General features: G+C 40.2%; 1 protein-coding gene and 1 long non-coding RNA gene across 7 annotated transcripts in view; both read right to left on the bottom strand.

The window, feature by feature from the left end:
- LOC308476418 (uncharacterized protein) overlaps positions 1 to 27,110 on the bottom strand; it is a 244,192-nt gene that overhangs the window by 192,720 nt on the left and 24,362 nt on the right. For 2 of the 3 annotated variants that reach the window (XM_081003995.1, XM_081003994.1), the window contains exon 1: positions 23,839 to 23,938. In XM_081003995.1, coding sequence (XP_080860121.1) covers positions 23,839 to 23,865 — 27 coding nt within the window. In that variant the 5' untranslated portion in view covers positions 23,866 to 23,938. Of the gene's footprint in view, positions 1 to 23,838; positions 23,944 to 27,110 lie in introns of those variants that run through there. The other variant, XR_013985865.1, reaches the window with a different exon arrangement.
- LOC308476420 lies at positions 492 to 12,894 on the bottom strand. 4 transcript variants are annotated; one of them, XR_013985873.1, is made up of 8 exons: positions 12,688 to 12,894; positions 12,443 to 12,499; positions 10,771 to 10,910; positions 7,941 to 9,148; positions 6,350 to 6,438; positions 4,016 to 4,120; positions 2,120 to 2,163; positions 493 to 1,430 (listed from the first exon to the last, which is right to left on the bottom strand). It is a non-coding gene; the product is annotated as an uncharacterized lncRNA (long non-coding RNA). The 4 variants fall into 4 exon arrangements; XR_013985874.1 differs by lacking the exon at positions 4,016 to 4,120; XR_013985875.1 differs by lacking the exon at positions 10,771 to 10,910.

The following is a 27,110-nucleotide window of genomic DNA, read 5'->3' as shown; positions in this document are numbered from 1 at the left end:
AAGCATCCATCATTAAAGGTTTTGCACACACTATGCTATGTCACTCTTCTCCCACAATAATCCAGATGACCTTTTCATTTTAGAGACAGACTTGGTATTTATTTCTTTGTGTGCCAATTTCTTTCTTGCTTCAAAAAACAAAATGGGCAAAGATGGACAAGCAGCCAAATATCCTAGGGTGTGCAAAACCTTAAGGAGGAGGAAAGCAACTTTGAAAAAAATATTTTAGCAAAACAGGCAGTCAACCCCCTGCCGTGCTGCTTATCTACATCAAATCAAACCAACCCAAATTGTCAACGTCCTGATTATGGAATTGTTTCCACTCTGGAAACAGTTTGCCGTAGTCGAGAATGATTTGAGCTAAATTGGGGTTATGTTTCATTTGAGTCTACAGAATGGTATCTGGAGAGCCCAGTCAGCAGAAGCTCAGCTGCAGGATGTGCGTGAAAGTACCATTGCAGGTTAACAGGATAGACAGCGGAAATTGAACTAGTGCACACTGGAGCCAATGCTTCATCATTCCGGCAATGATTTGCTAAATAGGACTAGTCATTCTTGCTATCAATTAAAGGAGAAACTAATTTACAGTAGTTAAGAATGAAATCCCAAAGGATTCTTGATAGGGCTGGGGCTTGATTAGCTATAAAACAAAGATTCATTTGATAGGGATGCGGTGCATTATAGTTTTTTGAACATTGTTAAAGATCTTTCCCCCATCAACTCCACGGGGGTTGTCGAGGAAAGGCTTCAAATCTGTGGAAAGAGGCCCAAGACATAGCACACATTAATTGGCAAAGACCCGGGGCTAGTAGTTGTTTCAATTGAGTGTTCAACCATAGTCCAATGTGTCTTTTAATATATATTATCTTTGTAAGTAATTGCTAAAAAGTCATTTATGTCTATATTTTAATTCTTAAAGGCAGTTATTCTCTCTCTCTCTCTCTCTCTCTCTCTCTCTCTCTGTGTGTGTGTGTGTCCCAAACCTGTTTCTCGTTTCATTGTTCACAAAACAGGCGAGGTACGACTTCAAATATCCTGCTGCCTCTATCTGCCTCAGTAGAGTGTCACCTACCACCAGCACATGTCTCTTCTTCTGGGAAGCAGCAGGAATCATTCTGTACACTGTACCGTCCATAGCCTCCTTGGTGTATTCTGAGTTCTGTAACTGCTGCCCTTGCTCCTCTGGCCCATAATCAGGGTCTGTGTGTCATGTTCATCCAGGGGTTCATCTCCTGCAATGGAAGAGCTTCCTCCTCCCTAGGGGCACCCCATCTCTGTCACTGTTCCAGGACAGTCCACTCTGCTTAGTCAAGAAATCCCTCATCTTGCTCAGTAGCTTGAAGTGTGGCTAGGTGGGCCTCAAGTCACTGTACCTTCTCTTCCAGCAAGGCAACCGGCTCACAGTTGCTGCAAGTCTAGTTTTGCACATTCTTAGGCAGGAAGACAAACATGGAATAAGTGTTGGAATAAGCAGCTCCCTCGCTGTTCATGTCTCTTGGTCCTATGTACACTGTGAAACAGCACTCCAAGCTTCCCCCTCAAAATGTCCTCAGAAACCCCCATTTACAAGTGCTGGTCACAAGCTCCCAGAGGCTGCAGTCAGCTAAACAGCACCGCTGATATAGCTGCTTATGAACACTGGTGTTGGGACTGATGGCAGCTTCAAATGGTACACCCACCACAGATGATCTTCTTCCTTAATGTTATAGTTTTTATAACTCAGTGGTCACACTGGTCTCTTCCATGTATAAGCAACTAAAAGAGGTTGCTAGAGGACAGAAATGGATGAATGTGGCATAGCAATTTAAATCCCTCGTCCCTGAGCATTTGGAATCACAGCATAAGGCCTGGGCTCTGATTCTGAAATCTTTCTTTGACTTTCAGTAATTCAGTGAGTAAAATTCAGAAAGTTAACTCTGCAGCCATACAGCTTAATAATAATTGTGAGGAACTAGGGCCAAGGTGAACTAAAATGGAGATATTGCTGGTTTCAATTCACATGATTCTTTTCTTGAAAAGAAAAAAGAAAAACCCAGAAAGCAACCTTTGTGGGAAGCATCAGGAAACTTGCACAGCTCTGATAAGAAAAGACATATCATAAATATTCATTAAAAATTACCTTTTCTGGATCATGAATTTTTCAAACAGGCACTGATTTGACCTCTGCAGAGAAGAAAATCCAGATTATAAGGTCCAGTTTCAGCTTTTTGAGACATGCAAATGCTCCCCAAATCATGTTATTCTAGTTAAACATCTATTCAAATATTGTGTGGAAACTATTCACTTCAGTTCTGAGACCCAGATTTAGCATTCATTTTAATACAAGCTGTAATTTTACATTCTCAAAGCATTGCCTACTGTGGTTTGTGAACTGCCATTAATAACCATGGTTTGCATACTAAATAGTTTCGTAAACTACTATGCTTGGCCTTCTAAATGTCTTTGTTACTCTAGCCATTTTACTATGTCAGTAATGTATTTATTTTCATTTTGTAATTATTTCAACTGTAGGGGTCTGGATTTTGAAAGCTATGGGATTACATATCTGATTTTTTGAACATATACCCTTCATTTATGGCATTTCATCAGAAATTAGAAGAAAGCTTACTTTATTGAACCAAACATTTAAAGAAAAACTTGAGTACTCCTTCCAGCCCTTTCATATAGGTAAATGAGCAGCTAATAAAAAAATGATTAATGGTTTATATATTACGTCCCTATTTGACTCATACAAAATTGATAAAATATGTAGTTTGCGGTTTAAAGTCACTGGTGCAGCTGTTATTTCAGAAATTCACATTATTACCACTTCCCCAAATTTGTACATGACAACAGGTACCTCTTTTGTTTCATCTCCTCCACATAGGGGAACAGACTCTAATTATATGTGCAAAATGAACTGGAGTCAAGAACTGTCATTAGACTATTTTTAAGAAGTTTTATTGGATATTGCGTGTATATAAAAGGGGCAGTAAGCCATAGCTTTTCCTCACTGCAGATTATCCAATACACTTCCATCTCTCAAAGAAGAGAAGGGAGAAAACTGAAGGTCTAACAGCTAAGAGCATATAAGAGAGACAATTCTTCTGCACGTTCAAGATCTAACCAAAGGCCAAAAGAACTCATATTCCTAGTGGCTGCCTCCCTTGTCTTAGACATACTTAGAAAGCTCCATCTGGGTGATAAGGTCTACTTCCAGTGAGAAATCATCTTCAGTTAATGTGTCCCAGCCTGTTTCATTAGCCATTAACTCTGACCATAGCTCAGCTGGGTCTTCTGGAATGGAGCCTGAGGAGAGCAACACTAATTTTTCAGAATGGAATGCTGCTGGCAAAATGAGATTCTCTTTTTCTGGAGCTTCTGAGTAAATGGGGAGATCTTAGTCCAGCTTTGAGGGCAAATACTTCCCCATTAGCATATTTTCTCCAAATCCCCAATCTAGTCCTCTGAAGACAGGGAGTCAGATCCCAGGGACATGATGTTAACTGGCATCCAATAACGTTCTAATATCTCCAGCCCACAACAAATAAAGGTTTCGTGTCAACATTATTCTCTCAATTCGTCTTTTTATGATGGACGCTACATGTTATATAGCAAATGGAATTCTACATTTGTAATGAAACAGGTTCACCAGCAATTCTGGGGTTGGATTGTGATCAAACTCTTACTCCCTGCTGTTTTTTGCCCAAGGCATGGAAGATACATGGCTGTAGCAAAAGGGTATTTTTGTTCATTCGAGGAGAGCAAAATTCCACCAGGAATTCTAACTCGACCAGGTCCTCCCCTCCTGTTGCTGCGCCCATCCCAAGCTGTCACAGGGGCTCCCATACTTCATTTTCAGGTGTTCACGACACATATACTAAAGAGCAGGCGGGTTGCTGGGAAAACTCCATTGTATGAGCCTGATAGCTTCTGCACTTTGCTGGCTTGAACAGAGTGTCAGCAGCCTGTTCCTCTAGTTTTCTTTGGTTTTCTTTGAAAACTCATTCTTGAAATGCTTGCAATATCTACTCACCTTGCAGTGTTTCGCTTAAGACAACTCCGTACAGGAGATATGATAACTGAAAAGCTGAGAATATCACTTCGAAAACGACTGTCCAGTTTGATTCCTGCTGGTAGCCTTTGTAAATGGATTTTGAAATGTGAAGAGACTGTGACTAACAGGGAAAAAATGGGATCCGGAATCTCTAGATTTTTGTTATGTATAACACTCTGTTGACCATAGTGGTTTTCAAACCTTGATAATTCACTTAAGCACCTCCATGATTTGTTGGTCAAGATAAACATAAAACCCTTCTAGTGTGGAAATGTAAAAAAGAAATCTTGGCATGATTTAAACCCAGGCAGTGAGACATCTTTAGCATCAGGAATTGCATTAGAAAGCAGCTATCTTAGTTCATGAAGTGTACCCTTCCTAGGTTGTCAGGGGCTTAGGGCTGCTGCAGTCTGCAGTGAATGAAGGGCAATAATAGCTACATTTAATCAAACACTAAAGCCAAATGATAAATATTAAATGCGTCCTTTAAAAATGTTAATCTTCCTTTTAGGCTTTGTTTTTACATGACATTTTAAATTACCTCCTGACAGATAAATTCTATATCCCTCAGACACTAAAGTAAGCCCATTTGTTTGGTTGGGAAGGCAGAAATCTGACAGTGACTTTTATTATGTTTTACATTTTAATGCACACATCCAGCACAGAGCTGAAGCAAGCTGCTTCCTAGAGATTTGAGATGTGGCATATAGTGTGCCCTTACCCCCAAAAGCAAGGTATATGCACACATACAAGCCATTCTTTATGAACAACATGATTGCTATTTGCCTATTTCAAATAGAATCCAAACGTGCCAAGCACAGCAAGAATATTGAGAGCAAAGAATGCTTAATATTCTACCCCAGCTCACTAAAAGAAGAAGAAGGGGGGAAATTGAAGCATTGAAGTGACAGAGCAGTGTTCTGTAGAGCAACATGATGTGTCTGCTTTAAATGGAGAATAATGGATTTAAGTTTAGTGCAGAACTAAAGGGCTCAATTACTATTCATGAATTCTGAAATGTTCTACTTCAGAAACTCTTTTTGCATGAAATGTTCATCAGAATCAATGTGTGAAACTACAAGAAAGTAAACCTTTTCCACCCTTCGCACAATGCAGTTCTTAACTAGACCGGTACATTTACAAAAGAGCATTTCATTGGAATTCCTGAGTCGGTAAAACTAGCTACCTAAAATAAATACAGCGGATTGCAATGGCGGTTGTAGGTGAAGAACCCCTGCTAGCTCCATTTGGAACGTGTACGTTTCCTGTGCTAAATGGACTACCATTTGTCTTGAGGCTTCCGTACTTTGGAGGAGTCGTTGCCATGGGGACAGGAGGTAATCTTTTTGTTAGTGGAGACATTAATTTGTCACTCTTTAAAGGCAGCAGTAATGATTTTACTATTGAAGGAGCCCCAGAGATATTTTGTTTCATGTTCCGGGAACATTATTCACCATGAAACCAACACTGACACTCATCTTCCTACCCTTCAGCATTTCATTTGGACTACACAGTATAATCCTGTAGCTCTGAAGTCCCAGAAAATGCTATCAGGATTTTGCATGACTGAGGCTGCAATCCTAAGCACACTGACTTGGATGTAGGTTCCATTGAAATCAATTGGACTTTGTCAGCTCAATATGCTTAGGACTGAGGTGCTGGGTCTGAGAGCATTACAGATAAAGCACAGCAGGTTTAAAGAACTCTGTAAGTGCAAGTTGAAAATACTGTGCACTTGCATTTTAGAAGTAGTAAGATGTGTGATGCACATACACATAAATCTGCACACATATATTCTTCAAATATCAAGTACTGTATATGCTTCTTGATAGAAGAGCTGGACCAAACTTTGCCAAACAGGTCCTTCCAGATGTTTTGTACCACAAGTCCCATCAGCCCCTGCTAGTATAAAATGTAGTCTTATTTATTGTTTTTTGAGAGTCTTTGTATATATCCCACCCTTTAGTTGAAAAATCTAGGGTGGTTCACAACCCTATAGATACAATCTCCATAAAATCAATACATTAAAAACAATAAATACATCTACTTCCACAGTCGATCCAGTAGCACCTTAGAGACCAACTAAGTTTGTTCTTGGTATAAGGTTTTGTGTGCGTGAACACTTCTTTAGATACACTGAAACAGAAGTCACCAGACCCTTATATAACTTCTGTTTCAGTGTATCTGAAGAAGTGTTCACGCACACAAAACCTTATACCAAGAACAAACTTAGTTGGTCTCTAAGGTGCTACTGGACATTTAAATTTTTTTATATATATATTTCGACTGTGCCAGACCAACATGGCTACCTACCTGAATCTACTTCCACAGTAAGCCAGAGAATAAGTACTGCAAGGCTGGTATTACTGACCAACAAAGGCTTGGGTAAACAAAGTCTTCAGCTAGAACCAAAAACACAACACCATAAATTCCTGTTATTGAGCCTTGCTGTCATTTTAAGTATGCCACTATGTCCAGTTTGCCCAGGAAGGAATGCAGTGTGCCTAAGTATATAATGCAAAAAAGCGGTAGCATGTAATTGATCACCTCCACCCACATTCATTCATAATAAGGGAACCTCTTGCTTGTTATGCACGTCAGCATGAGAATTCCAGAAAATGCAGACCTCTTCTGCCCCAGCTGACCTACTCAGACCATCCAAGAAACATCCTAATTTGGCTGGCTTAGAGCCCAGACAGAGCAAATACCATGCCTGAGGTGCTGCTACCACTCAGACAAATTAGCATTACATAAAAATTAGGACTCTCCACTGGATATATGCACAAAAGATTCTCTCTTGCTCACCACATACCTTTGAACTTATTACCTTAGGCAGAAAACTGAATCCTCAATGGACTGAACACTTAGATTCCCAAATATTATAGACCGTTCCACCTTATTTGTTCTAGAAAAACCGTCACTCAAGTTACCAAGTGCTATCATCTTCAAAATGTCATTCTTCACTCTTCAGGGGATCTTTCCCAGCCTAAATTGACCCATTGCAGCCTGCGGTTTTGGGGCAGAATCTAATGAATAACTACAAAGGGAATGTGACCTTGTTGCTTCTCCAGGATATCTCATAGGCTTTTCTAACCATTGATCACAGTATCCTGTGGGGCACCATTTTATGGTGGTTTAGCTCCTATGTTCAGGGTTGGTTTCAGAGGAGAGAACTAGGTAACTTTGCCTCAGTCCTCTAGCAATGGAACTGTGGAGTATGACAGAGTATGATGTGTCCCCAATTTTATTCCATATCTATATGAACTTTATTCATATCTATGTGAAGGTGCTGAGAGAAGGCATTAGGAAATTTGGGGCAAGGTGTCGCCAGCATAATACTGCATGAACCTTATTCACACTCACACCCACTTATGTTTACTTGGAATCACAGGGAGCAATTCTCCATACTGCTAAGTAAATCATCCCACCAGCACAAGAATTTCAGTTTGTCGCATGGAATTATCCTCCCTTTCCCTGCTGCACTGTTTGGGGGGAGGGGGGCCATGCAAGGGGTATAGAAGGAACAAAAAGACCTGTTGTGTTAGCAGAAGAGCTTGTGCTGGCTTCCATTAGCAGGACTCAATAGTTGAATCCAGCCCACAATCATGCCATTTCTCAATATAATATTCCAGTTCTCTAAACTCTACAACTTTTTTCTTTTCTTTTTTCTAGTGCATAACTATTAAGTATTCAAGACTTGGAGAGAAGCAAGTCACTCTACTTTCAAACCACAAACTTACACTTTCACATGAATTGAGAAACAGATGCAGAGCCATGCACTGTTATATATGGACATACGAAGTTGTCTTATACTGAGTCAGGGCATTGGTGCATCTAACCCACACTTATCTCCTCTGACTGGCAGAAGGTCTCCAGAGTCTCTGGCAGAGGTTATTTCCATTACCTGCTAGCTGAGCACTTCATTGAAGATGCCGGGGACTGAACTTGGAAACTTCTACATGCAAAGTACTTGATCTTTATACTGAGCTCTGGCCTTTCCTCTGCTGCTGAAACATCAGAAAATGGAGCAGTACAGCTCAACAACCTGAGACACCTTTTGCTATGTTCTCAGGAAATAAAGCGGAACAGATGAGAGAGGAATTACATTTCTTCCTAGCACAATCAAGTCGTCAGGTATGATCTTTTCTTAAGTTTGTTGTGGTACCTACCAGGAGTAGACAAGGAACCGCTGGCTTAAAAAAAAAATTAATGTGCTTAATGATATCTATAATTACTAAATATATTTACATAATGTTCAAATGAGACTTTCTGGATTGGTGGACTGGGTTGTAGTGATGCTGTTTATTTTGGATATTAGACTTCCGTGTTTAATAGATTAAGCATGTGAACTTGTGTCCCTTTTTCTATATTGCAAATTTAGGCTTGTACTTAGAGAGGTAAATCAGAAATTTTAATGAATCAACAGTGGCCAAGCTGCCCCCCCCCTTTTGGTGGGGGGGGGCAGGTAATAGAGAAATTTGAGGTGATTTCTAAAGCCTCAGAAAACAAAGTTCTTTTGTTTGCATAGCCAATCCCTCAAAACAGCATATGCATAATTTTATCATCACTGTGTGCCATCTGGAGTGTATTGAATGAACTACAATTTCAAAATGAGGTGAATGGTATCATTTAATTTCATGCCTTTGGAGCAAGAAACAGATATGACTCAAATAGATATTAGGTTTATTTGAAGTGAGGACAATCATTAAAAGATTCATTGTGAAAAATACTGCCATTATTGCTTTACCAGAAAGGAGAAAGATTGCAAAGAGTCCACCGTTATATAATTAAAATAGATATTATATTTAAGTAAACACTCCTCTAAATAGATCTTTAAATAGATAAATAATAAAATAACAAGGAATGTTTTGGGAAAGATTGCACTGGTTTTAATAAAGGGTATTGTTGACAAGGGACCACTTTGCTGTTTTTCACAGGGCTTTTATTTCATAGGGGGAGACAGTAACAAAGAGATGCAGTTAAGACTCCAGTCAACAGCTCACAAAGTGGGAAATAGCATTATGAGCACCTGGGAATTGTACTGCTGCCAGAACATAGAATTTGTGGTTCACTTCAACTCGAGCGTTGACCAGTGGTGACCAATAAAAGAATCTGTAAGGAAACGTAAATATTGCAGTTCAGTCCTCCAAGCTGCAGAGATGTCATAAATTTCTACTAGACTTCCTGCAGTAGACTTACAGGAAGAATGCAGGGGGAACATACCAGTATTAAACTGGTCTTTGAAACAGAGAATATTGCAAATGTATTGTCAAAGAAGTAAGAGGCTTCCACAATAGCTTTTCACTCCTTTATATAACACTCTCTTAAAAAAATTCTTAAGGAAGTTATAAAAACTGCTTTATCAAAGAGCTATCTAAGCAGCGTACATAATAAAATTGTAGATCAAACACAGCTAAAATCCATAAAACTATTAAAAACAACATATATAAAATACTGATCATTAAAACACAAATAACGATCATTAAAACAAATATAAAGCCAGTAAAATCTTTACAAGAATATAAGTAACTATATGGGGGCAGATTGGCTGAAATAAAAACCAAGCTTTCAGCAGGGATCGTAAATATAGTGAGGGCACCTGTCTAATGTCATTATTCAGGGAGTCTGAACCCCAGGTGCTGCCACACAAATATACTGACTCCTTGCAAACACAGAACTTACATTGTGTATTACTTGGAAAAGTGCAAGTTCCATAGTATCTGCCAAATACGCACGGATGAGGCACATATATTTCAGCAGACTTGCAGCATATCTATCTTTTTATACAGATTTAGACAACCCACAAAAGAAGCCATACTATAAGAAAGGAGGCTCTATACAAAGCATGGAACAGTGTGAGGTTACCACATATATGCATTTTTTTAACCCATTACTTGGTAGGAGAACTGCAGTGCAAAATTCATGGGAATGCGAACTTGAAGGATAGCTTGAATATTGTTTTGGAAATCATGAATCAGCTATGGTCACCTTTAAATGCAAACCAAATCCAATTTCTGCCCCGTCCTTAGTGGCATGTTACAGCAATTAGTGTCTCTTATTGTGGCAACTGGATTAATTTGTAAGCGCTTACCATGACTTCTAATACCAAAGTTCATTATTAGCTTGGAAGACTTTCCCAACAAGGAAAGACTAAAGGATTTGAGGTAGGGATACTGTGGTAATCTGACAAATTCAATTTATACAAATTTATACAAATTCGGTATTACATTTCCACTGGTATAGACAATTATAACCATTCATAGCTGAGTCTATCCTATTTACTTTCTATCGGCAAAAATTATTAGCCACTGAATGACAAAATTTTTGTGCAACTTGATAAGAAGCAAAAACAGTGGCTGAGTGTACGAAAAATTCTTGCACAAACTAGATTCTTATTTATTAAGAATGTTCCCACTTCCCTATACAGCAAAGATCAATGAAATGTACTGACAAGTTTTCAGGAATTAATGTTGTTGTTGATGATGTATCAGTCACTTTGTACAATAAAAATGGTAAAATACAACACATAAAAGGAATTTTAAACCAGAAAAATTAGAACAATTAACAATCAAAAATACAAAAAAAAGCTCATCCAGTAATATATTAATCAAGACAAGTTCTACCTCCCTACTAAAAGATAAGCACCACCATAGGATACAACATTAAGTAACCAAAGGCCTGCGAAACAAAAAGGTCTTAGTGTAGCATCAAAAGATTGATAAGGTTGGTGCCACCTGCGTCTCCCCAAGACGGCATTCCACAGATGGAAGGACACCACTGAAAAGGCCTGTTCTCCTTCAAGTTGGTGCACAGAGAAAGGCCTCTGATGAAGACCACAGAGATATCTGAGATGGTGTGGTGAAAAGCTAGGAAACTGCAGGAATAAAGAGACAGGTTTTGCTTGGCCTAAATTGGAGAGTTAATGAGGGCTTGGGGGGGGGTAAGATTAAAGGGACGCATGATAGAAGTTTATAAAATTATGAATGATGTAGAGACATCGTGCAACATTTTCGTTTGATTTATAGTACTGGAACTTGCGGTTTCTTTCTGCAACTTAGTGCCCTCCAGATTTTTTGGACTCCAGTTTTCATGATCCATGATGTGATGATCACACAGGGTCCCCGGACGTTTCACTATTGATCCCTGTGCCACTTTATTTCTCGCTGCCACCACCCAGGCCCTACCTGGTACAGTACTGAGTCCAGTCAGGGTTAAATTGGAACATAAACTTCTGTTTATTTATTGCAGTTTAACAAGCATGTGGTTTCCTAAACGGTATCGGTCAATTACATTCATGGGGTGCCTATCCAGACCTATAACTTCCGCTACCTGCTCTCACTCACTAAACCACCTCTCAGATATTTACTTGTCTTCCTAGCCCCTAACTGTTCCTGACTCAGCTTATTTCGCTACACTAACTCAACCTACCCAGACTCTATCCCAATTCACTCCCACTCCAACCAACCACCCAACTCCCAACGAACTCCTCCCTTCGCCCCTCCCAGAGCTGGTTTTATAGTCCCTCTGACTCCACCCCCTGGGTTCTGATTGGGTAACCTGTTTAACTATTTCACCTCCAGCACTCCCCTATGTTAACGTCACACATGACCACTGGAACTCAATCCAAAACAACTCCAGGGCACCTGTTTGTAGAGTGCTGACTAGGGCCGCAATCCTAAGCCCACTTCTGTACTAACATTGTTAGGATTGCAGCCTTAGAGCCACCCAAATTATTTGATTGCCTGTAGATTCAAGACAATCAAAATAAAGTTTTCTCTCATGCAACGTTTAATTAAAATATGGAAATCACAACCGCAAGACATGCTGATGATCACTAGCACTTTTTAAAAGAGGTAAACAATTTAACAGAGGAGAAAGCCAACCAACAGCTATTAGCCAATGAAAACTAAATGAAACTGCCACAATCAGAAATTGATACGGGTAGCTAAAGGGCAAAGCAAGGGAAGGCTAAGGGTGTCCTGGAGGCATCTGGCTGGCCATTCTTAAAAAGCAGAATGATGAAACTAAATTGACTTGGGGTGCTCAGACATAACTGTTTATATTCTAATTTATGCCAAATGTAATGTCTATAATCATGTCCAAGTTGGATATAATTATTTTATACCAAGGTTTTGTCAAAGCTTCTGCAAAGGATCGTTAAAAGAAGACTCAGCAACATAAAGCATTATCCTTTTCGCATTCTTACTGAAATATTCTGACAAATTATTATTCCCATATGCCAAGCAACATATATAATACTTAAAATATGAAGGAAACATCATTATTTTTGAAGACACAAGCTGTTTCTGTTAATGCGCTTCTCAGCACGATTGGTAGTCTATAGGAACAATAAAAATAAGCCCTTGGTATCTTTTAAAAATAATAATAATAATAAATAAATAGCACCTCATTTTCTGACAGCTTCTTTGTCCTTGAAAATCTGACTTTAGAGAATAGTCTGTGCTATGAAAAATACAAAGATGTAACATATGTAGATTAGTTAAGTTGTTGTTTAAGAAAAACCTCACTCTGTCAGCTTGTCTTTGCTATTGAGTATAGATTTCTGTAATTGTATATCTGTTATACTCAGAGGTTCCAGCTTATGTGGCTTGTCAACTGAGTTATGAAGAATAAGTCAGTGTACTACTCACATTGGTTACATTCAAGCTCTGGGTTTCAAGGGCAGCAACCTTCTCAGTACCAGGTATGGAGGAGCAACAAGAGAAGACTGTTGTCTCATGAGCATCTGGTTGACTACCATGGGAAACAGGATAGGAGTGCCCACTTCTAGGAGCTGAAACCCCTTGGGGCCCCCAATATTTGTTAGTGGGGAGGCTGTCCACCTTGATGTTTGTCTGGACATCATGCATGATGTCATGAGTGATGTCACAATGTTGTGTGTGACGCCTAGATGCAGTGCTGTCACACAGGACACCTGGATGAAGCACTGTCGTGCAAACCAGCAACACTGTGGCTTGTTCTCCTCTGCCTTCTCCTGCTGTGGAGAAGAAGCAGCCCCTGGCCCATGGCAGCAGCAGGAGGCAGAGAAACTGCCAGCCATGGAAGCTGAACTGCCATGCAACACCCGGACATTGTGTGCAACAGCGTGTCTGGGCATCACGTCCAACATCCAGGTGTCACGCACGATGTGACATCATGCACAATGCCTGAAAGTAATGCTATGACATCACACACAACCTTAGCTCCCTCAATTGCTTTCCCGAGTTGGCAGACCTGTAGCAGGACCTTTGATCTGATCTAGCAGGCTGTGATCAAGCAAGTGGCTCTCATTTCAGTTCTGGTCTATGAATAGAATTGTTGTGTTGGGGCTCCTCTGTATCCTCTGTGGTGAGAACTGCAGGGCCTGCTCCCTTCCAAGGCCTTTTCCAGCTGGCCCAGGGGGCGGGGTCCAGGCCCTCACACTCCTAGCTACAAAAGGACTCCTGTGGCAGTGAGGACTTGGACCATCGGCTATGGTGAGGATTGCAGGGCCTGCTCCCTTGCAAGGCCTTTTCCAGCTGGCCCAGGGGGCGAGGCCCAGGCCCTCACATTCCCAGCTACAAAAGGACTCCTGTGGCAGTGCCTAGAGAATGGGGCTGGACTCATTTGGAACAAACTCTTGGGGAAGTGTGGGGTTGTTCTGCTATTGCTTCCCTGTTCCAAGTGTCTAATGTGTTTTAAAATGTCCTTAAGCAGTCGGTGGCATTTTAAGCTTTTCCTTCTCTCCCCCCCCCCTTTTTGCTTTGTTGAGGGGTGGGAGGGTGGGATGGATATCTGGTTGGGGATTAATTTTAGTATAACTGTTCTGTTTTTGTTTTTTGTTGTTTTATTGGTTGTTGTATAGTTTGCATTTTGTTTTTAAGGGGCGGGATCAGGGCTGCCTGGGAGTGGGCCCCAGCCAACAGAATGGCTGGGGCAAGTTCCACGGGGGGGGATGCACTGGGACATCCGATCTCTGTGATCATGGGCAGGAGAAGGAATTACACTAAGACCAGATCATGTCATTACCGAGGAGGCAGGCTTAGTCATTGTTTGAAGACTATCCCTGCCTTCGGGTCCGGTCTTGACCGGATGGATACTGGAATCAACAAGGGAAACCCACATGACCTGAAGGTGTTGCTGTACAATGCCAGGTCAATGATGAATAAAACCACTGCCATTCATGACTTGATCGTGGATGGAGGATTTGATCTGGCATGTGTAACTTGGTTGGATGAAGCAGATGGTCCTGTCCTTGCCGCTGCTTGTCCACCAGGTTTCTCTTATGCACAGCAACCCAGGTAATGTGGGCAGGGAGGGGGGTTGCAGTGATTTTTAGGAGGTCACTAGCTTGCATCAGGCATCCTGCTAGGAAGACCCAGTTCTCTGAGTGCATGTTCTGGAAGTTGGGCAATAGGGGCGGTACAGGATTCCTTTTGGTGTACCGACCTCCCCGCTGCACCAAGAATTCCCTGCTTGAGCTGCTTTAGGTCATTGCGGATGTTCTCCTGGAGACACCTAGTTTGGTTGTCCTAGGGGATTTTAACATCCACGCTGACACGACCTTACAAGGGGCCGCTCGGGACTTTGTGGAAAGCATGGCCTCCATGGGGCTGTCCCTGAATAAGTTTGGCCCAACTCATAGTCACAGGCATGCCTTAGACCTGGTGTTCACCTCTAGTGATGTGGGTGACCTGACACTAAGTAAAAGTGAAACAAAGAAGTGCATGGTCAGATCACTTTCTGGTGCAACAGGACTTCTCCACGACCCTTCCCCTCTGCAGGGAGGTGGGACCAATTCGGATGGTCCGCCCCCACCACTTGATGGATCCAAATGGTTTCCAGAGAGTGGTGGGGATGCTTTATCCCATGTTGATGGCCTTTCAGCTGATTCCCTGGTGGCTCGCTGGAATGTGGAGTTAACCAGGGCTATCGACTGTCTGGCTCCGAAGCGCCCTCTTTGATTGCATGGAGCCCAGACAGCCCCATGGTTTTCTTCAGAGCTGAGGGCGAGGAAACAATCGCTGAGATGGCTAGAGCGCCAGTGGCAGAAAACTCATTCTGAATCAGACTGGACACGGGTTAGAGCTTAACGTCGAGCCTACCAAGTGGCAATAGTGACAGCAAAAAAGACTTTCTTCACCGCCTCTATTGCATCTACTTTGGCTCCCAGTACGTTTCCGAGCACAATTCAAAGTATTGGTGTTGACCTTTAAAGCCCTAAACAGCTTCGGCCCAGTATACCTGAAGGAGCGTCTCCGCCCCCATCGTTCAGCCTGGACACTGAGGTCCAGCGCCAAGGGCCTTCTGGCGGTTTCCTCACTGCGAGAAGCAAAGCTACAGGGAACCAGGCAGAGGGCCTTCTCGGTAGTGGCACCCACCCTGTGGAACGCCCTCCCATCAGATGTCAAAGAGATAAACAACTACCTGACATTTAGAAGACATCTGAAGGCAGCCCTGTTCAGGGATGTTTTTAATGTGTGACATTTTAATGTATTTTTAATCTTTATTGGAAGCCACCCAGAGTAGTTGGGGAACCCCAGCCAGATGGGCAGGGTACAAATAAATTATTATTATTATTATTATTATTATTATTATTATTATTATTAACAAAGTAGCAAATTCCAAGGGATTCCAAGCAAATTCCAATTTCTGATGTGTTATACGGCTATCAACAGGCTTCAAAATTTTCCCACCAAGTCATGTATTGTTTTCAGATAATGCAATGAACCACTGGGTGTATTAATTTATATACTGTCACAAAAACATGGTTCTGTGAATAGAGCTATGCATTAAACCAAAAGGCTTCCCTGCATTACAGCTTCCAGAGCTCAAACTTGCATGCTGTTCCTTTGTAAAGTTTCTACCGTGTTTGAATCTAAGCCACAACACTTTAATATATTGTTAAATTATTATTTTGATGGAGGGGGGGGGAACAGTAGGCTATTATTATTACTACCATTGTCATCATTTTGTATAGAAGCTAAAACAAAACAAAACAAAACATAACTGAGTAACAAACACCAAAAGAGAAAGAGAAAGATGTCCAGGACTAGAAACGAGAATGGGATTTCTACCTTTTTAAGCATTTGAATAGCATTTTATTAGATACCTCAAAATGATTATAACACGATTCACGCACAGACATACACTAATATAGAATTATTGGGTATATGATTGTTTTGTGTACCAGCAATCACTGACAAAAGCAGAAGGGAAAAGCTGAAGGAGAGCTTAAGGATAGAGCAATTCAACCAAAAACTCATCATGTTTCTAGTTTAAAAATATATTCACCACCGAGTCTGTGATAAATTGAACTGTGCTGCTCTATTCCAAAACACAGCATGTTTGTAGTAAGAGCCATAAAATAATACAAAAGCAGTCCTGAATGTGAGTACGGTTTACATGCGAAGAGTTAATAAATTGTTAAATTTCTTACTTAGATTCTGACCTATACTTGCAAAGTATTTTTAAAAGGCACCATAAAAGAAATGTCATAAAATCCATAATGCCACAGAAATCCTAAGTCCACAGTCTGTCTCTTTAGCAGTTTTAGAGGCATTAAGGATGAAGAAGAAAGTCAAAAGGATTGGTCTGCGATATAGAAGTCAAATGAGTGGAAAATTCCCTCAACCATGGCTTTCGTTCAGAAATGGGAGCAGTATCTTGTTCAACCATGAAGTATCATGGGGATTATCTCTCTGAATGTTGTCGACTTTTTTTTTTTTTTTTGAACGGGGTTCTATACTGCAGTGCAGTTTGCCATAATTATTTTTTTGGGTAAGCCATGGGGAGATGAGATGTGACTCAGATAATGCTATTGTTTTAGTTTCAAAGGGGATTCTTGATTATAAAAGTGGCCTGATAGTGGGTGAAATGGAACATTCACTTATTTATAAAGCAGTTTGTTTGTTTGTTTGTTTGCTTGCTTGCTAAAGCTTTTATGTCCTGAACTTCATATAGTTCTGATCCTCTTGGGTTTCTAACACAGGCAGCAAAGCAAGCATTAAGTTTTCATACTATAATATAAAACTTTGATCATTAAGACTTAACATAGCTTTAAAGGTGTTATCTCAGCTTTAATAACTTACTCACGTCCTTGTCATTTAAGCATTTTTTAGTTTGGGCATGTATATTCTAGCACCAAATTACAACCAATAAACTATGAAAAGAAGTACCAAATTGAAAAAAAGTGTTTGATTTAACATTCAACAAAGACAAACCATTATATGGGTAGTATCACTTTGGTTATTATAATAAAGGCTGAGAAAAATAGAATGAACTGGGACTGCGGGGAAGGAAGCAATAGTCCCTGAGTGAAACTATCCTCTGCTTTTTAGCAATTCTAATAGAAAACAGTATATTTTGCCTTTCTTGCCAGGCATAGAATATAGGTCAATCCAGACGATACAGGAAATGTGTTTGAATTTCTTAAGGAAAAATGGCAGCGGCGAGGTGGGGCTCCATTTCAAACAATGCCATGGCATGAAGAAGAGGCTTCTTCTCCATATGCCATTTTTTCTAATGAAAATGTGGTCCCTCAGAAGTGCTTCTTTCACCTTCACTGGCATTAAGATTATGGTCTCTCTATGGGTCACCAGTCAGTGTTCAGTGAGCTAGGCACAATGGCAAAATTGTTTCTCTGAATAGGGAGTTTAACAACAGACTACATGAATATCCCATATTTTGATAATAAAGCAACAATATCTAAATGTAATGGAGATTTTGAGCAATATGGCAACTCCTCACTTATCATATTTAAGAAGGATATCAATGTTCAGGAAAAATATGACTGCTCAATCAAATAAGGATATGTATTATACAGATTGTACTGCATTCTGCACGTCTTAAATATATTGCATCATCAAAATTCATTTGCCTATATGTTATGCAACTAGAAGAATGATATATTCCCTACTATGATATATTCCCTACTAGGACTGTATTCCTGCTTGGACTACTGCAATGCACTCTGCATAGGGCTATTTTTGAAGATGACTTAATTAATCCAGAATGTGGCTGCTAGACTGATGACTGGGAGCAGTTGCCAGGACCACATAACACCAGAGCTAAAAGGTTTATATGGGCTCCCAGTACATTTCCAAGCACAATTCAATTGTTGGTGTTGAACTTTAAATCCCTACATGGCTTCTGCCCAGTATACCTGAAGGACCATCTCCACCCCCTTGAGGTCCAGCTCCAAGGACCATCTGGTGCAGGCATCCCCAACCTAGGGTGTTTTGGCCTACAACTCCCATGATCCCTAGCTAACAGGACCAGTGGTCAGGGATGATGGGAATTCTGTCCAAAACATCTGGAGGGCTGAAGGTTGGGGTGCCTGTTCTGGTGGTTCCCTCACTGTGAGAAGTGAAACTACAGGGAACCAGACAGAAGGTATTTTCAGTAGTTGCACCCACCCTGTTGGAAAGCCCACCCAGCAGATATCAACCACTGGTTCTTAACCCCAGTCCTACTAACTCATATTCTTAGATCTGGTTCCCCCTTATGCTTGCAGAATTGTAAGGTATGAGGAACATATTGGCGTATGTGGTGGGGATGTAATTACATAAGTTTTGGAAGCAGGTTGTAATGGAGATTGGTTTTATTGCTGGCAAACAGGTCACTTTGGACACTAAGCTATGTCTCACCCATTTTTGATGATACCATTGCTGACTTTACTTCTCAACAATTAATTCTATATCTATAGTTGCCGCTTGTCTAGAGATCTCTCAAGGGTGGAAGGATACATATTGTTATTCTAGGGATCTATGGTTTTAAAAAGTCATGTTCATACTGTTTCTAAAAAAACTGATTCATAAAATAGCAGGGGTGATGTGTAATCCTCTGACTTTGCTTCCGCTTGGGCTCAGTTTATGATTTATATGACCAAACTATCTCATGGTCAACACATTCCCATTAAATTTGAGTTTATTTCGCAACATTCATGAATATTTGGTATGTTTAGTACATATATGAGCCTTGCATTCCATTGTGGAATATATTTTATATGTGGAATATATTTTATATATAGTCAGTCTTTTAAAGCTTTCTATTATTATTGTGATTATTATTTGTTGTTATGACTGTTTTTTGAGAATAGATCATGTAAACCTAAAAAAAACCATCAGCTTGCTGCTACAATCAAACCTTTGGAACTTTCCATATCACATGCCCATACTAGCATATAATGAAGTCAAGTTAAAACGACATTTGAAAGGATGAATTTGCTGTTTTTATTCTTCAAACCATAGGCTTTTGAATAACTTTTCCAGTATTCTCATGGATATGATATATTTGAAATTTATTGTAACAGAAGCCTTATAATCAATGTGGAAAGGTTTATGCCTTGAGAAAACTAAGGCTTATTTAAAGAGAGGGCTCATACCAAAATCACAGAGCAGTAATTGGAATTGAACTCTGATGGCCTCAGAATCAGACAGAGGCACTGAGGCAGCTGCATTTTTCCTTATAAGTAGACCCATAATATAACCAACACCAATTGTTTATTAGTAGATGAAGGTGAGAATAATGAGCCTTTAAGAACACTAAGGAGTCTTTGGAAAGCTAGAACCTCAAGTTTGAAGAGGTGGCAGGAAATAAGCTGGGACATAAGAAATCCCTGATGAGTAAAATGGAAAGCCCATCAGTATTTTGCTCAATAGTCTCATCATTTGCAGAGATGCATAGTGAATATTTCGAAAATGTTATAAATTTTACACAACTGCCCTCCCTTCTTAATTCAGAAACAATATATGTAATTTTAGGCTGGATCTAGACACATCAAAGAAGCATTTCAGAAAAATGCATTGTAACCTTTATAATGAGAAATCGTGTGGAGAAAAATGGAACTCCACAATGCCATCTGGTGTCACCGTGTTATATCACATATAAAACGCTTTTTCTTTACCAGTCTAACTGAGTCCTTAGTTCCCAACCCACACACACAAACACAGTTTTTATTACTCTTTCCACATTTAAAGTCCAGAATACATACTGAAACTTTGCCCACAAAAAAGATAAAGTCTACATTTAAAATGCTACTTAATTATTTACCTGTTTTAATGGAAGTTTTTGGTCACCAGATTCTTTGGGGGGGGGGGGCGGACGAATAACTCATCTTCAAAATTTCTATGCATGAGAATATTGGCTTGCATCCATTTTTAAACAAAATTTGTCTGGGTTGAACAGTATTCCATTTGATCATAAACATACCTTGGAACTCCTACCTAAATAGTTATGAATGACCAACAAGGGAGTGTGTGCAGGGTGGCATTGGACTCCTGGCTTCCCAATGCTGCTTGTTGCTGTTAGTTAAGGAGAGAGGGAAGCAGTGGGGAGCTTGGTACTGTGCAGAGACAGTGTCAGGAGCACAGGATTGGTTGCACCTGCACAATGCCAGGTTCCCCACTGCTTTGCCCCTCCCCTTCTCCCTCTTTGTAATCAGTAGCTGCTATAAGATACAGTAGTGTATAGCAGAGCTTTAGAAGCTTGGATTTCATTCTGCACATTATAATTTTTTTGGCATTTTAAGGGAAAGGGCAGGGCGTGGGTGGCGCTGTGGTGTAAACCACTGAGCCTAGAGCTTGCCGATCAGAAGGTCGGTGGTTCGAATCCCTGCGACGGGGTGAGCTCCCATTGCTTGGTCCCAGCTCCTGCCAACCTAGCAGTTCGAAAGCACATCAAAATGCAAGTAGATAAATAGGTACCACTCCGGCGGGAAGGTAAATGGCGTTTCCGTGCGCTGCTCTGGTTTCACCAGAAGTGGCTTAGTTATGCTGGCCACATGACCTGGAAAAACTGTCTGTGGACAAACGCCCGCTCCCTTGGCCAGTAAAGCGAGATGAGAGCAGCAACCCCAGAGTCGTTCGCGACTCGACTTAAATGTCAGGGGTCCTTTACCTTTAAGGGAAAGGGGTGCTTTGTTGACTTTGCAGTTTAGACATAATTGTGTGAAGGATCACTTTAGACCCAGTTTAGTTATAAGCATTCCCTGTCTAGAGCTGGTGCCTCTCTAGAGTTAGTCAAGGCATGAACTTCTTTTGGAAGGAATAGATAAGATCATGTTGACAACAAATTAGATTTCCTTGGGTAATTTCCAACTCTGTCACACTCAGAGCAAACCCACTGAAATCAATGAACTTGACCATTGTTTCCAAAGAGTCCACTCTGATATGACTGACATTGAAGAAAACCTACTGGAAAGATTATGGGATATGGAGTGAAGTGCCCCCAAACTTTTGGCCATTCTTGTGACATTGGCAAAGGGCAGAAATATCAACCTAGGGAAGGAATAGGAACCTAGGAAGCTGCCTTATAGCATTGCTTCCTACAGTTCAATATTGTACACTAACTGGCAGAAATTCTCAGTGTTTTTGGACTAGTGTCCATCCTGCATATACTGGACATTGAATTTTGGACTTTCTGCATGCAGAGAAGATGCTCTCCCCAATGAGATGGCCCTCCCCTAAATCCCATCACTATTAGTTTCTAGTTTTGTTTTTCATACCAACCGATTACTCAACTGTGGGGTTTTTTTAGAACTAGGGAGTTGAAATGCAATTCTATGGCGTCAAGTGAGTGAAAACATTTAATGGGTAACTGTACTATCCAGGCAATCTCATATGTGCTAGTCAGACTGCAATTGGGGCAGCTTATGTGATCTATATGTAGCAGTCCTTGTTTGTTTCTTTTTTAAATAGTACAGTATAAGATGCTTTGTATTACCTCTACTTAAGGTATATTATAATGGAGAATCTCTAGGTATATTAGATATATAGACGTAAATTCAATTCAAGTTATATGGAAGCAAAGGTCAAATCAGATTAGTGAATAAATATAACAAGTAAAACTGAAATTGCAAACAAGAAGAAAAAGTGAAATTTGTTGAACACATTATTATCCTGTGAAGTCACATCCATCTTTGTTTTCTGGAAATCTGATTTGTTGGAGCTCTTACTGAAGATTTTATCAGTCTAAGTGAAATTTGGAGAGGGTTTGCCCATTTGTTTATCTGTCACTGTTACTGTTCCATGCTATCCCTTCTCTAACCCCATATCTCTTAAGATAATCAATCAACCTAGTCATTTGAAGCCTGATGCTGCAAAGACTCTCCTCAAGATGGCAGCAACAGTCTGCAACCAGTATATCAGCTATAGAACCAAGAATTCATGCTGCCTTTTCCTCTTGTGAGCTTGGTGTCTCACCTCATTGGCATGCCCAGCCTTTGCTTGATTACAGAATTATACTAACATCTGGAATATGGCAACTAATTCATACACCAGGCCAAGAAGATGTCCCATATGATCACCACCTTCAAAAATGCCATCCAGAGTGAAGCTTAAATAAATATCCCAGCTGCATCACTTTGTACCCTGATGACTTAATTAATATGAATGATGTGCACAAGGTAATAAAAATTACCCAAAAGGGAATCCACTCCCACAAGCTACACAAACGTATGAGATTTCTGCAGTCCTTGCAGATGCAAAAAAAAAAAGGGGGGGGGGTTGTACAAGAAGAAATTATATACTTACAAATTATACTCACAGTCCTGCTGACAGCAGTGATTCAGTAGTGCTAGGCAGTAACTCTGCAAAATCATTCTGGATAAACAGTAGAATCAAGTGAAAGCTTCCCATATTTATTGCAGGATCCCCCAAAAATGATAAGACATACTATATAGGCTGGTGGCTCTCAATCTTTTCAGACCTGGGACCTACTTTCAACCCAAATATGGATTTGATGACCGTTTTATTCTTAATTTTTGCCATATATTTGTATGGTGGTAGTGCTGGTCTTACAACCCAACTTAGATCAGGCCCCAAACTGGCAGTGGTTCCAATTTTCAGGTTCTCCATGAGGCAAAACGTTTGGAAATCACTGGAATAAGAAGTTTAATACAAAAATAGGCATGTCTTATTTTTGTATTTTTTTTTAATAAAAAGAGGTGCCAGAACTCACCATGAACACCTCCCTCATTCTCTTAGAATGCAAATGGCGCCCACCTGAAAGGTGCTGGAACTGAGTTCCAGAGAGTTCTGGCTGAAAAAGAGCCCTGGACATGTCCACTTGATGTTGTAGGATCTTTGTTTGTATAAAAGTACTGAAGTCAAACTAACAAGCTATTCAGAGAGTGATACACACAAATCCACTGAATATATGTCTTCTCATAATGGCATAAATACATTAAAGTGTAGGGATGGATGATAAATACCACGGTTAAAAATGTTCCCCACATATCCAATACCCTTCCATATCTCAACCCTTGTAAGCGAAAAAGAAAACAGCCCAAGCAGCTGATTGGAGGTAGAAAATATATGGTGTTAAAGCACAATTCTTCACAGACTCCTTAGTGACTCAGATCACAAGGCCTACATGAGTGTAGTTCTCACACTTGCATGAACAATGAACACCACTGGGCAAATCATCCACTCATCAAGTACTATCATTAAGTCAGAGACATGGAAGTCAACATACTAGCAGAGGGATTATTCAGCAAACAATATTCTGGTTCTTGACAAGAGGAAGTCAAGTGATGCAACAAAATACTATGTGTCTAGGGAATAAAAGAAACAACGAAGCATGCAGGAAACCAGATAAAATTCCAGGGGAATGCCTAACATTATAGAATATAAAACCATGATCAGTCACTTTCCATTGATGCAAGGTTTTGGTGTCCCTAATCAGGCAAATTGCATCTTGGGGTCACATATTGTCATTGGGAAAAGGCCACATGTCATAAAAGTCATTCAATGAATCAAGGGAAATTCAGAATGCATTCTGCAAGCTACCATCTGTACTCATACAGAATTGAAACATCTTACCTTTATGGTTTTCAACAGGCAGCCCATGGGTCACATCAAGGCCACAGAACTTCTGTCATTCTTTTCTTTCATGTTCCTGGTGCCAGCTCTTTTGGTTTCCCTCTTCTGGTTGGTAAGAGCGCAGCACAGACATCCGTGTTACCTTCTGAACTTTTCTGTGCACTGGGCTGTTGTTTCTTAAAGGCTACACAGTGATGGATATTAATAAATATCAATCATCACTACCATATTTGTTTATCATGAAGTTTTGAGGAAGCTAAGTTACTTTCCCAACGACTAGTTAATTCTAAGTGAGCCATAGGCAATACTACTGCAACCAAATCCTTTTGTTCGAACCCTTGATTACTCTCAGTTGAAAAGACTGCTATCAGCTGGGCCCAGGTGGAATGGCTAATTGGGAATGCAAGTTAACTTTGAGAACACCCCCTCCCAGAACATTTGTGCAAAAGAGCAGCTCCACCACATATGAAGCAAAAATCCTTTTTCTCCACAGCGCCTCCAACATTATGGTGAAACATTCTTTGCTATATCTCCAGTGCTATCTCAGAATTAATTTCAGAGTGGCCTCTTGTGTTTTCAGTGATGTATTAACCACTTCAACTGTATTTTACAGACATTCCTAGGCCTGTTTGTATGTATTTATAAAAAGTGTGTACAATTTCATATTATTGCACGCCACCCTAATGGTCCCAAGAGTTCTAGGTGCTTACCTGGAGTTCCTTTTGAAAATGAGACTGTGGTGTCTTTAGGAAATATGGTTTATTTACACCTATATGCAACCTGAGCCTATGATGGAGGGGTTCACAGCCCTAACACCCCAAGAGGGTATCATTTCTCCCATAGCCACAGCCTTGGATTCAAGCAGAAATCAGCCATGGCTTTTCTCTCTGCCTTTCCAGTCTGCAGCTTTTTGCACCCGCTTTCAGCTCACACAACAGCAAAACTCTCCCCTCAAACTCCTGTCTTGCTAACTATTTGAGAGCTAGAGAAGGGACCAAACCCAGCACAGGGCCTCTTTCCTTGGTTCTTTCAATAGTCCACCCCCTTTCATTTTGTTCTCTTAATGGGTCATCACCCCAGGCAAATCAAAATATAAGCCAGGCTAGCTTCTTATAACACTTGCTTGATTCAAAGGTTAAAACATGGGTAGGTAAACTAAGGCCCAGGGCCCGGATCTGGCCCAATCACCTTCTAAATCTGGCCCATGGACGGTCCAGGAATCAGTGTGTTTTTACATTAGTAGAATGTGTCCTTTAATTTAAAATGCATCTCTGGGTTATTTGTGAGGCATAGGAATTCGTTGATTTCCCCCCCAAAAAATATAGTCCGGCTCCCCCACAAGGTCTGAGGGACAGTGGACCGGCCCCCTGCTGAAAAAGTTTGCTGACCCCTGGGTTAAAAGGTCTGGCACCCACAACCCACAAACTCATAACAGTATAATAAAAATGTCTAAGTGGTTTACCTAATAACAAGTCTAAGATGAATCATTGTGATGATGAGACCAAGTCACTCTTGCCCTGCATTAATATTTTCCTCACACACAGATAGAAAAATGCAGATCCGTTCCCAGCTGTGCTCAGTTTTTGTCCTGTAAGCACATACTTAGCTTAGGATCTTGACATACTGGGAGTTGATCTTATTTTGCCATCTATGAGCTGTCAAACTTTTAAAGAGACTGTGGAAGAGGAAAAAAAAGACATGGCAAAGGAGGTGGGGAGAGACCTGACCCAGCAAACAGCTATAAGGCATCATCTGTAACGGATACACAAGAGCCCTCGATGCTGAACTCAAATCCCCAAATCCCCCCTCCCCTTTTTCATCTGCTTCCCACCCGTTTGCTCTCCCCTCTGTTCTCCCATCTGGTGGCAGCTGTGTAGATCTGACAAACGCTTGGAAACTTTCAACTCGGCATTCTGCTTTGCTTTCCAAATTCATTTACTGTTAACTTCTTAAAAGCTTTTTTTCCCCCCAAAGCAGTCACTTCAGGTGACATGTTTTCAGATTTCCCCGATGTTAAGGAGGCAACGTTGCTACTATTTATGTTACTTGCCCTCCCCTAATGCATATCTTTATTGCTTCCAGATTACACTGATCGGCAGGCACTTTATAGAGTAATATTCATAAATGACCCCATTGTTCAGCATGGTGCAGCCCATGCCTTTACTCATGGCAATAAATTCAATCACATTACTCTGGCCATGGCAGATTTACACTGGCTTCCTATCAGTCAACGCATTGACTTTTAAATTTTGCTCTGAGTTTTTCATTACCTATCTGAAACTTCCCTTTCACACCTATCAGAATTGGTCTCCATTTATATATGCCCTCAGTTCTTACTTTCTAATAATAAATCTCAAATTCATCAACCCCCTTGTCAGGTCTCTCATCCATGGGCAACAGAGCATTCACCTGTTATGCCCCTGAGCTGTGGAATTCCCTGAACTGAACTCTCATCTCTAAATCCCCTGAGCTTTTTAAATCCTTCTTTGATTCTCACTTATTAAAATTTGCTTTTAATATTTGATCCACTGCTGACATATGCTGGAGGCTTGACTGGTATAAAAATTATTATTATTTTTTACTGTATAGTCAGTGAAATGAAAGTTGCTAGTGCTAAGAGTATATATATATATATATATATATATATATATATATATTGTATAACCTATATAATATAAAGACCTTTTTACCTCAGTGAAATCAAACTCACAACAAGCTCTGATGTAACATTTTGCTTCCATAGGGTATATGGAATGTGAAAATACTTCAAATATCAGCTGAAGAGTTAATACTGCTACAGTAGATTTATTAAGTAAATTGCCTGATCAATTCTCATAGAGCAAAAGCTATCCAGTGGATTCAAAATGTGAGGTCAGAACTAATCCTCCGTGCTTTAAGGTGATCCTGCAAACATGTGTGTATCTAAAGATTACATACAGATAATATAAAGAAAATTTTCTTTAGTACAAAAATATTTCTAAAATAGAATAAGTAGAATATTAATATTTAAATAATTACACCAGTGAAAAATATGATTTTACTATTCACATGAAACATTGATAATTTTATAACATTTTATAACATTAAGCTTCCCCAACAAAAAAAGATGAATTGGCCAAATCTTACACTTTGTTATTCCAATAAGAGATAAACTCCTTTTCTTGATAAATTTATTTTCTCATTGCCTATTAGTTGAGTTATTTTTATGATTATCTACATTCATCTTTGTTATTTTTAGCTTTCATTCAAAGCCTCATTTATATACATACATA

Source organism: Podarcis pityusensis (genome assembly GCF_964106645.2).
Source record: "Podarcis pityusensis genome assembly, chromosome: 4".
Classification (NCBI taxonomy): Eukaryota; Metazoa; Chordata; class Lepidosauria; order Squamata; family Lacertidae; genus Podarcis; species Podarcis pityusensis.
Note: the sequence above shows the minus strand (reverse complement) of the source record. Positions and strands in the feature narration are given on the sequence as shown.